At 37.3% G+C, this 12,110-nt stretch overlaps 1 gene segment (V, D, J or C); it reads right to left on the bottom strand.

The window, feature by feature from the left end:
- Nucleotides 1–1,764: 1,764 nt before the first annotated feature.
- Nucleotides 1,765–3,120, bottom strand: LOC102816687. The segment is given in 3 exon segments: nucleotides 1,765–1,890; nucleotides 2,679–2,989; nucleotides 3,075–3,120. Coding segments are annotated over 3 exon segments (483 nt in total).
- Between the last annotated feature and the right edge of the window lie 8,990 nt (nucleotides 3,121–12,110).

Below are 12,110 nucleotides of genomic sequence, written 5' to 3'. Positions count from 1 at the left end.
TCTCTTCTTCTATTGGGAAGTTTATGTCTGCTTCCAGCTCATTTGTCTAAGTTACTCTTTTCTGTATTGCTGTTTATTTATAGGACATTTTTGCTACTGAGATATGTTTTCAATGATTAAATGAGTGTATGTTGTGTTGTTAAGTTTATTGTGTGTCTCCTATTGGAGGCGATCTTCATATAGGCTTCCTTTTCATGTCTCTGAGTACAGCAGCAGTCTAACTTAGGAAACAATTGCAATCTTTGTAATGCCTAGTAGCTGGTATTGACTTCTGTCCAGAAGGTGGGATATTATGGGGTATGCTTGTAGCTTGGCTATATGTCCGTGATTGCTGTTGATTCTTAGGTAACATATGAAGATAATGCTCCCATGCCCAGGAAAAAAAAGTGAGACCTTTTGGACCATAAGCTGAAACAATAAAAACCAAAGACAAAAACCACCACATAAAACCAAAAATAAAACTGTACCCAACTGTCCAGTAACCTTTGCTGCTCAGGTCAGTGTGTGTGTTCAATAGAAACCTCCAGGTGTGGGTTGGAGTGTCCATTCCATCAGTTCCCTTCTCTTGTCACTACCATGGAGATGTGCAGATAGATATTAAGAAATGAACTGAAGAAAGATGGTCCACTATGTTTATCTCTGAAGGTTAGTTAGGTATCTGTGTATGTACAGTGCAGTTCTCAAAATAGCTGCATCCTTTTATATAGTAGTTGGTGTTGGCTCTTATCTTTTATGTTAGGGTTTAACAAAGTGAAAATGTGGTTTGGCTCAATGGCCAGGTATGCTGTCTGATTTTAAGTTAGGCAAGAGTAAAGTGTCCTACACAGGTCAACTTTAGGGCTAAGTCCCAGAACCAGATGTCAAAAGAAGCAGCCAAAGGATTAGCTTCTGGGACCACTGGGGCTTTCAGGGAATTCCTCTTTATGCCATGGGAAAATTGTGCCCCCTGTGTGAAGAAATTGACCTTTCTGGGTGTGCGTGCCCACCTGCCTGAAGGCGCCAGGCTGGGCAGAAAGTGTGTAACATTGGACAGCAGGAAAGAAAAGTGGAAAAAAAAAAAAAAAACTCATCACATATTTTTTCCAGATGCCTCTTTGTAACTTCAGGGCTCTATCATCCTGGCTGTGTTCTCACACTCTGATCTCCACCAAGGCTGAAAAGCCCACAGGCAACATCCCAATCAATTCAGAAATCATTGTGTGTTCCTTCTACAGTCAGATTTCTCCACAGATGGACGTGGAAAACTGATGCCTTCCCTCTGCCCCCATTCTTTATATTAGATCTGAAGTTCTGGAACATTTTGGGAAAGTGTCTTCTCTGTTTTGTTTGTTTGTTTGTTTGTTTTTTTGTGCCTCCACTGAGGCACCTCCCGTATCTGCCTCTGCTTCTTCTGTCACTATTGAATTTATTCATTATCTGTTTTTTTCAACTGTTGGCACTCCTCTGGTTTGATTTTGTCTGCTTTGGCAATAAAGGGGATGATACTAACTTTTTCATGTAAATGCTTCATAATTTAAATATGCAGTGGTTTAAGCCCAAATCATGAGGGAGCAATGATGTATAAACCACACTGCACTCTCTTGTCAGGCATCTGACATCTGTTCATTCGAGATTCTGCATTTAGGTAGTCCTCACACATATTATCAATGTAATCAATAATAAATTGCTACTTCATCTCCAAATCCTGGGGTGTCTACTATCATGAATAGTATCTGAACTCCACCTTCTTTGATTAAAACTTTCAGTTGTTGCATCGATACTTTTTTATTCTAGGGGTAGAAACTGGATACTATACGGAGAATACAGATCGATAAGGAGTGGTGAGTTGATTAACGTTGACTTTCCCCATCCAGATTCACCTACTACCATAACTGTGAATTCAAAACCTCTCTTCACTGATTATCTGTATACTTCATTGTGGAGATTTGAAAATTCCACATAGCTTTCAAGATTATTTCAGTGAGATAAAATGCTGCTTTTGATGCTTATCTCCTCAGCATAAATGAACCTCTCACTAACTGATATTTCTTTCTTCCTTGGCTACCAGCCCAGGCACAGCTCAGGCCACAAATTTCCCAAAGCCTCCTACCAGATTCTGCATCTTGACCACCCAGCATCGTTGCTTTACTTAGGCACTCTAAAGAGGGCAGATTTGCCATGATATTTTAAATAGCCTCATAAGTATGTTAAAGTTGACCCTGAATAAAGAAGCCCAACTATTTATTGATTCATTTGAATTATAGTGTTATAGAAGAGTATGGTCTTCCAGAAGAACAATAAAATCTGTCTTGAGAGAAATACATCTAGAATGCTCTTAAGAATCAGATGGCAAGACTATGTCTTTCATATTTCAGGCATGTTGTCAGGAGGGAAAATCCCATGTAGAAAGGCATCTTGCTTGGTAAAGTAGAGGATCAGACTCCCACCAGATGGAATGACACAGAGGCAGCAACAATAGTTTCAAATGTAGAAATTGTGAGGATGGTTCAGGCCCAGGCTGTGTTTTGTTTTGTTGTATACAATGTTGCTATGAGTTAGAAATGACTCAGTGGCATCTAAAAGCAATAATAACAACAAAATAAGCATCCCTACAGCTTAATTGTCCATACATCTCTAAAGTCAGTGCAGTTGCCTTCTTATTCAGGGTTTCTGACACGCTCAGGATGTGGTTAGCACACTGTGTCTCTTGCACAGTAATACATGGCCGTGTCCTCAGAGCTCAGACTGCTTAGATCCATGTAAGCTGTGCTTGTGGACTTTTCACTGGTGATGGTGACTCTGCCCTTGAACTTCTGTGCGTAGTTTGTTCTACCATTGCTTGGATTAATATACCCGATCCACTCAAGCCCATGTCCAGGGATCTGACGCACCCAATTCATATCGTAGCTAGTGAAGGTGTATCCAGAAGTCTTGCAGGAGATCTTCACTGATGACCCAGGCTTCTTGAGTTCAGCTCCAGATTGCACCAGCTGGATCTGAGATTGGCCACCTACTGAGAGTAAATTGGGGTGGATGAAATTCAACATGAATACCCAAAACCCCTTCCCCATCCCTGGGATTGGGAACTATTTTACCTGTAGTTGCTGCAACCAACAAGACGACTCTCAAAGTCCAGTCCATAGTTAGACAGCTATAATACCAGAACATCTAATGGAGAGTGGTATGGTTGTTGGTTGGGCTCTAGGAAATCAGATATATCCTTATCTGATGTAGTAAAATTCAAATTATTTACATATTTATGAGGCAGAATATTTATGGCTTAGGTCTGGGACCCATTTGAGGAACATTTTTATTTTTTGATGATTTCCAAGACACACATCCAGACATAAGAAAAATGCTAAAGATGCAAATCATGAGGTTTTGATTATTCAAGTCCCAATTGGGAACCTGGACCTCTACCACATCCTTAAACTCTAGGTGTATGACATCACTCACACTGAGGATTACAGTTAAGCAGAATAACTATGCTTCTCTTTATGTCATTTCTTATTCTGTGTAAAGGCAGGAATAAATAAGACTTACAAGAAGGAAATCAAGGTTTGTCTTTGAATATGACACTTCTTCATTTCAGTTGGGTTGTTAGAGTGAAATTATGTTTATGTTGTCCTACCTGTCATCAAGTCAGCTCCAACTCACAGTTACCCTAGGTACAAGAGATCAAAACACTATTGTGTCATGTGCAAACCTCACATTCTTATGCTTGAACCACTGTGCGAATCCACCTCATCGAGATTTACATATGGCTTGCAGAAAAAAGACATATTAAATCATTTATTATGATCACACATTTTAATAAAAGGTTTCAGAATAGTTGTATGTGGAAATAAAGGATGTTTTAATATGGAAAAAGGCAATAGATTCTCTCAAGTATATATTTCAAACTCACAAATAAAGAAAATACTTGATGGTACAATGGTATTCTTTATGGGTAAATGTGAAAATTCCATTTAAATGTAAGTTCCATAGAACTCATTAGAGTTGATACTTCACACATTGGGTAATAGGTTGTAGCTTTTGGACAATCACTCCCCTTTTTGTCATCTAAAGTTGGCATGAAACTTTAAACCTTAATGAGATTTGGAGAACTTGTGGGAAGTACCAGAAGAACAATTTTAGTTATAAAACTTAGTGCAAAAAATAATATTTCCTGTTTATCCCTAAGAGGACACTCACTAGTTCAGGAAACTCTCTACATCTGCTTCATATCTTCAATAGTTTCTTAGTGCCCTCTGCAGGCCAGAGAACTCTTTGCAGGGTAGATCATTGCCTGTGCTCACACTACTTTCCTTGTCTTGGTCTCTCACAGTAATTTATTGCCAAGTTCTCAGCTTTCATGCTGATCACTTCTAAATGGAAATGAGTGCTCTTTTTGGCGATTCTGCATCGATTGAGGGTGGGCTTCACATAGATGGAAATGTGGCCCAGCTACTCCAGGCATGTGTTCAACTCCTTTTTCTTCCATACATGATCACTGTAGACCTCTCTGATATGGTTCAGCACAGTGCTATAACTACAGTAGGTGATACCCCGCGTTGAAATTAATGAAACGTATGTTGGATTGGAAGAATAAACTGGATTCACCACACTCCTGAGTCTTAATGCCTTGTGAAGTTTATTTCATTCCTGGGTATTGCACACAATGAAGTCTAGTCATTGTCTTATGTGAAGAAAAAAAAAAAAGTCCCATGAATAAGTCATTGATCATGCAAATTCTACATGCGATATCTGGTATCCTTCATATCACAAACATTGTATTTTCCAGTTATTCTTTATTACCAACTTTGGAACTCTAATCACAAAAAATTATCACAAATCCTGACCACACATTTGATCAATTTTAGATTTTAAAATAGTTTGTTAAAACTTCTATTTATATTTGACTTTGAGCGTTGCTGTGTAAATTTCAGTAATAATGATATTAACTACTCTTCCTTGGAGCCATGTATATAATAACCTATCACTCCTAGCATTATACTTCAGGTTACATCAGGAAATGTTTTTTTGGATGCTGAATGTGATGCTCTTCCTCCTCAATTTGTCCTTCCAATCACAGCAAGCTACTAGATTTGAATTAAAAATAGTCAACAATTCTCCATTCCAGTTTACTTATGCCTAGGATATCAATTTAAGCATTCCATTTATTTTTTATTTATATTTTTGTGAATTACGTGGTATTTTACATGGGAGAACATTAGCTTTACATTCATCCTATCATATATCGTTTCATGTCATAGTTACAATCCCCTCCATGTGGTATGTACCACAGTTTGTTTATCCATTCTTCAGTTAATGGGTACTTTGGTTGTCTCCATCTATTTGCTATTGTAAATAGTGCTACTATGAACATTGGTGTTCATATATCTACTCGTGTTATGGCTCTTATTTCTTTTGGGTAAATACCAAGCAGAGGAATTGCTGGATCATAAAGTATTTCTGTTTCCAGCCTTCTGAGGAAGCACCATATTGCTTTCAAGAGAGGTTGGACCATTTTTCAGTTCCACCAGCAATGCAGGAGTTTCCCAGTCTTTCCACATCCCCGCCAGCATTTATTGTCCTCTACTTTTTTTATTTTTGCTGTTATTGCTGGTGTGAGATGATATCTCATTGTTGTTTTGATTTGCATCTCTCTAATGGCTAGTGGCCGTGAACACTTCTTCATATATTTGTTCGCTGCTTGCATCTCCTCCTTGGTGAAGTGTCTGTTCACGTCCTGTGCCCACTTTATGATTGGGTTATTTGTCTTTTTCTTGTAGAGGTGTTGTAGTTTCCTATATATTTTTGAAAAATTCCCTTGTCTGATGGGTCATTGCAAATTTTTTTTTTTTTTTCCCATTCTGTGTGTTCCCATTTTACTCTTCTGGTGAAGTCTTTTGATGCACATACATTTTTAATATTTAATGTGTCCTACTCATCTATTTTGTCTACTTTTGTTTCTGTATTTTTAAAAATATTTGGTAGCCTGTGTATTCGCTGACAAAATGCCATCACTTTTTTCCCTATTTTTTCATTGATGGCATTCATATTTCTGTGATTCACATTTAGGTCTTTAATTCATGATGAGTTGTTTTTTGTATAAGGTGTGAAGTGAAGGTCTTGTTTCAATCTTTTGCATATCGTTTTCCAGTTCTGCCAGCACCATCTGTTGAAAAGACTATCACCTCCCCGTGTGATATATTTAGGTGTTTTACCAAAAATCAGTTGGCTGTATTTGGATGGGTTAATTTCTAGATTATCAATTCTGTTCCATTGATCTATGTATCTTTCATTTTACCAGTACCAAGCAGTTCTGACCACTGTAGCCATGTAATAAATTTTGAACTCATGGAGTGAGAGACCTCTAACTTTATTCTTCTCCTTAGGCATTGTTTTGCTTATCCTGGGCCTTTCTCCTTTCCATATAAAGTTTGTAATTGTTTTTTTCCATGTTTTAGAAGAATATTGTTGGAATCTGGAATGGGATTGCATTATATGTGTAAATTGCTTTGGGCATTATTGACATTTTCACAATGTTGTCTTCCTATCCAGAAGCATGGCACATTCTTCCATTTTTGTAAGTCTCTTTTGGTTTCTTGTACTTTTGTTTTGTAGTTTTCTTTGTATAAGTCCTTTGTTTCTCTGGTTACATTTATTCCTAGATGTTTCATCCTTTGGGTGGCTATTGTAAATGGTATTGCTTTCCTAATGTCCTTTTCAACACTGTTTTTGGTATAGTGTTATCCAACTGATTTTTGGATGTTCATCTTATATCCTGCCTCTTTGCTGAATTTTCCAATGAGGTCCAGTGGCTTTTTTACTGAGTCTTTGACGTATTCTACATATAGGATCAGATTATGTGCAAATAGAGAGAGTTTTACTTCCTCTTTTCCAATTTGGATGACTTTAATATCTGTCTTCTTGTATAGCTCTTGCTAAGACTTTTAGCACATAGGAGTGTTGACAAAAGGCATCCTTGTCTGGTTCCTGTTCACAACAGAAAAGCTTTCAGTTTCTATCCTTTGAGAGTAATGTAGGCTGTTGGTTTTGTAAATATACTCTTAATTATGTTGAGCAATTTCACTTCAATTCCTATTTTTTTGAGTGCTTTTTATCAGGAATGGATGTTGATTTTGTCAAATGTCTTTTCTGCATCAATCGGCTGATCATTTTTCTAATGTTGAACCATCCATGCATCCCTGAAATGAATCCCACTTGATTACGATGTATTATCTTTTTGATGTGTTGCCGGATTCTGTTGGCTAGGATTTTGTTGAGAATATTTGCATCTATGATCATGAAGGATATTGGTCTATAATTTTCTTTCTTACTGATGTCCTTCCCTAGTTTTGGTATGAGGGTTATACTTGCTTCATAAAATGTATTAGGAAGTTTGCCATCCTCATCTATTTTCTGGAATAATTTGAGTAGAATTGTTGACAGCTCTTCCCTGAATGTTTGGTAGAACTCACCAGTGAAGCCATCTGGGCCGGAATTTTTTTTGATTGGGAGTCTTTTGATCAATTTCATCTATTTTTATGGGTCTGTTTAGGTGTTCGACTTAACTGTGTGTAAGTTTAGGTCGATCGTGTTTACCTAAAAATATGTCCATCTCTTCTAATTTTCAAATTTGTTGGAGTACAACTCTTGCTAGTATTCTGTTATTATCCTTTTGATTTTCTTTGGTTCCGTTGTGACATCGCCCATGCAGTTTCTAATGCATGTTATCTTTTCTTTTGTTAGGTTTGCCAATGGTCTGTCAATTTTGTTAATCTTTTTAAAGAATCAGCTTCTTGTCCTGATGATTCTTTCTATAGTTTTCTGTTTTCTATCTGATTTATTTATGCTCTAATCTTTATTATTTCTTTTCATTTGGTGATTGTCGTTCCCTCTGTAGGTCTGTTTCTAATTCTTGTATATTCTGTGTTAATTTTGGTTCTTTAATGTTTTTGGATATGTGTGTTCATTGCAATAAATTTTTCTCTCGGCACCACTTTCGTCATTTACCAAAGATTGTGGTATGTTATGTTTTTATTCTCATTTATTTCTAAGAACATTGTGAATTCATGTTTAATTTCTTCTACTACACAGGTGCGTTTCAGCAGGGTGTTATTCATTTTCCATGTATTTGATTTTATTTTCTTCATCTTCCTATTGCTGATTTCTAATTTGATAGCATTGTGGTCTGAGAAGATACTTTGCAATATTATGATATTTGTAAAGATATGGAGATTTATTTGGTGGCCTAAGACATGGTCTATTCTGGAGAATGTTCCACGTGCACTGGAAAAAAAAATTGTATTGTGCATTTTTTGGGTTGAATGCTCTGTACACACCTCTGAGGTCCATTTGGCTGATTGTGTTGTTTAGTTCTTCTGTGTCTTTGTCAAGTTTCTCTCTGGTTGTTCTATCCGTTTTTGAAAGCGGTGTATTAAAATACTTAAGTTATTGTAGATTCATTTATTTCTTTCTTCAAATCTATTTGATTTTGCTTTATATATTTTGGAGCTCTTTCATTGGAAGCATAGGTGTTTCTTATGGTTATGTCATCTTGTTCAGTTGTCCCTTTAATCATGAGATGATGTACATCTTTATCTATTATGCTGGTTTTTGCCTTAAAGTTTATTTTATCAGAGATAAGTATTGCTACTCCTGTTCATTTTTTTAAATTACAATTAGCTTGGTATATATTTTTTCCCATCCTTTGACTTATAATCTGTTTTTGTCTCTGTGTGTGAGCTGTGTCTCTTGCAGACAGCATATTGAAGGATCTTGTTTTCTTATCCAATCTGCCTCTCTCCATTTCTTAACAGGTGCACTTAATCTGTTTACATTTAGTGTAATTATCGATAAGTATGGATTAATTAATGCCATTATGTTTGTGGTATTTCTGCTTTCTTTGTTCTGTGTGTCTTCCTTTGTTGAGATCATACTTTTTGTGTTCCTTTTTGTGACTTTCCTCATAGTTTTAATGTTTCCATGTTCTATTTGGATTTTCATTCTTTTGGTATTTTGTCAATTTTTAATTTTCTTCAAGGTTGCCTTATAGTCCATTAAATTTTCTCTCCATTTAGTGCAGCCTATTTTATCATTTAATCTACCTGACCTTCCTACCATCTGGGTCTCTGTTCCTACATTTTACCTTCTTTTACATTGTACTTGTTTTGATCATAGACTGACCTCCCAAATTCTCTGAGTTGGTTCTTATAATTTTCTTCTGTCCTCGACTCTTCCTTCTGTCAATTTAATTGTGGGAGGTGCTTCCACAGATCTTAATCTCTGGTTGTTTTCTGTTCTTGTTGGTTCTCAGTCCATGTAACTCCATTTAAGATGTTTTATAGCAGATGGTTGGCTTTGGTAATATCCCTTAGCTTCTGTTTATCCTGGAATGTTTTGATTACACTGTCGTATTTGATTCATAGCTTTGCTGGATAAAGGATTCTTGGTTGGCAATTTTTTCTTTCAGTGTTTTATATATGTTTCCCCATTGCCACTCTGCTTATGTGGTTTCTCTTGAGAAATCTGAGCTTAATCTGACTTCTTGGCTTTGTATGTAGCATTTCTGTTTTCCCTAGCTGCTTTCAGGAGTGACTCCTTAACTTTGTTTTTTGAGAGCTAGATTATGATATGTCTCAGTGATTTTCTTTTGGGGTCTATCCTTCCTGGGGTTGGTTGAGCTTCTTGAATGTTTATCTTTTCTGTTTTCAGGATGTTAGACAATTTTTCTTCCAGAAGTTCTTCAGCTATTTCCTTGGGGGACTTGTGTGATACTTCTTGTTCTGGAATTTCAATTATACTTAAGTTATTCCTCTTCATGTTGTCTAACATGAATCTTAGACCTTCTTCAGATTTTTTAATCCTTTTTTATATTTGTTCTTCTATATTAGTGGTATGGAGAGATTTGTCTTCCACCTAGCTGGTTCTACCTTTCATCTCTTCTGGTCTACTCCTTTGCCCTTTCAGAGTATTGTCTATTTCTTATATTCTATTAATGATCTTTTGGACCTTTTTCTGTAAGTTTAGAATTGTTTACAATGCTGTATCTATCTTACTTGATTGTTCCTGTAGCGTTTTCCTGACTTCGTCCTCATGTTTCTCAACTCCATTGTAAAGTGTTTTGAAACATTTTATAATCATTTTTCTGAATTACTTCTCAGGCATTTCCAAAGCCTGTCCACCTCCCAGAATGGAGTACAGGTCTACCTCTAGGTCATGTGTCTCACACAGTTTATCTTGTTTCTAGACATATGCTGATATGGTCATCTGCTTTTGCTTATTGTACATATTTAGTGTTTATCTGTGGACTTAATACTTAATTGAGTATATGTTTTGATATTTTTTATGGTTTCTACTTGGTTCCAGGTAGATGTGATCAGGATGTGAGCTTCCCTTTTCACTCTTCTTATTGCTTTACTCACAGTAACTGTCACAGGTGTTGTCTCTCCTGTGTATATGGCAGTTGGTATTGGTTCTTGCCTGGGTTTTTGTGTGTTATAGAGAGTGATTGAAGCTTTACTATATGGTAGCAGTTGTTGTCTCTTCTTTGGTAATTTAAGGAGAGAAAAAGTCCCCCAAAGGTAGAAGGGGGAGCATAAAACAGCAAAACAGCACCAGTGAAAAAACAAACAAATAAACAAAAAAACTAGACTAAATACTGCAGTCTATAATCACAGAAAAGGGAGAGGAGTGCAACAACAACAGCAACAAAATCTGTAACCTATTATGAGTTGGACTTTAATGTCCTCTCTTCAGCTTCTTGCTTTCAAAGCTGCCTGAGAGATTTCAAGGTGCCACTGTTTTGCTATACTTCAGGCCTTAATTTATTTATCGGCCTGTTTTCTTTTTAATCTTTCTTTCTGTCTCTACAGTCCTGTCCTGGCCTTTCCCTTATTAAATAAAATTAAAATAAGTAAACATTCAGGGTCTGCTCTTGGGCTGAGTGTCTGTGCACATGTGTGGCAGAAAAATGCACCAGTGTTGAAATTGGGTGGTGTCCACTTTCTCAGGAACCCTCTATTGTCACCAGAATAGAGGTGCACAAACTTTGGGGGTGCCAATGACAACATATCAAAAACAAAACATAGCAAAACAAAAATCAGAATAAAACAAAACTGACAAAATATATCGTCCACTTTTGCTCTAAGGTTACCATGGCATTTTTTCTATGGTGTTTCTACTCCCTACTTGTCTTGCCATTTGTTCTTGCTCAAGATGTCAGCTCTGGGACTCCGATCCATGCAGATTCAAAACTACATTATTTCTTACTTCAGCTTCAAGCTCCACTAGCTATAAGCCTTCAAACTTTAAAAAAAATATTCCTAGAGAACAAATAAGATGGCAGATCGGATGGATGTATAACAGAGAGCTCCGTCAACAACAACACAGAATACCTGACCAAGCAGGTTCAGGGGATGGTCCCAGAACTCTGAACCACATATAAAGGACTATTTAGAAGGTTGGAAGGCTCACAGCTGGGGGACTTTGTGACAGAAGCAAGAAATCTATTGCTTTCTAGTTCAGGATGCTCAGCTGCTCCAGGAGCCACCATCTTGGCTGAGGCCACGTGGGGGAAGGATCAGAGCGGCCACAGATACCTGGCAGAACCGCTGAGATAAAGGTGTGGACATTCTTCTCTTTTGGTAGCTGTTCATTGGTCCCTTGCTCTCTGCGTACCTCTATTCTGATGACTATAGGGGTGCCTGAGCTAGTGGGCAGCCCAGCCCCACCCTTGGAGGGTTCTACTACGCATGCACACAGATCTCCTCGAAATTTAAAGAGACAGTATCCAATTAAAGCCAAATGGCCACAGCTGGCCCTGAACTGTTTCAACTAGAAAAAAGGACTGAACGGGGAATGTGGAGCAGGACAAGCAGACAAAAGAGGAAATAGGCCAAAAATTAAATCCTTAGTTACATCAAAACGACCAACAGTGGTATCTTGAAACTTCTCAAGAAGAAGAATGAAACGGGAAGCTCAATTCCTGATCACATTTACCTGGAGGTATTCAGAAAGCATAAAAAAAATACCAAAATACACACCCATCTAAGTATTAAGGCCACAGATAACCCCTGAAGATGCCCAAAAAACAGAAGCAGACAGCCATATCTGCACATGTCCAGAAACGAGATAAAGTGACT

This window comes from Chrysochloris asiatica, unplaced genomic scaffold (assembly GCF_000296735.1).
Source record: "Chrysochloris asiatica unplaced genomic scaffold, ChrAsi1.0 scaffold00260, whole genome shotgun sequence".
Lineage (NCBI taxonomy): Eukaryota > Metazoa > Chordata > Mammalia > Afrosoricida > Chrysochloridae > Chrysochloris > Chrysochloris asiatica.
Note: the sequence above shows the minus strand (reverse complement) of the source record. Positions and strands in the feature narration are given on the sequence as shown.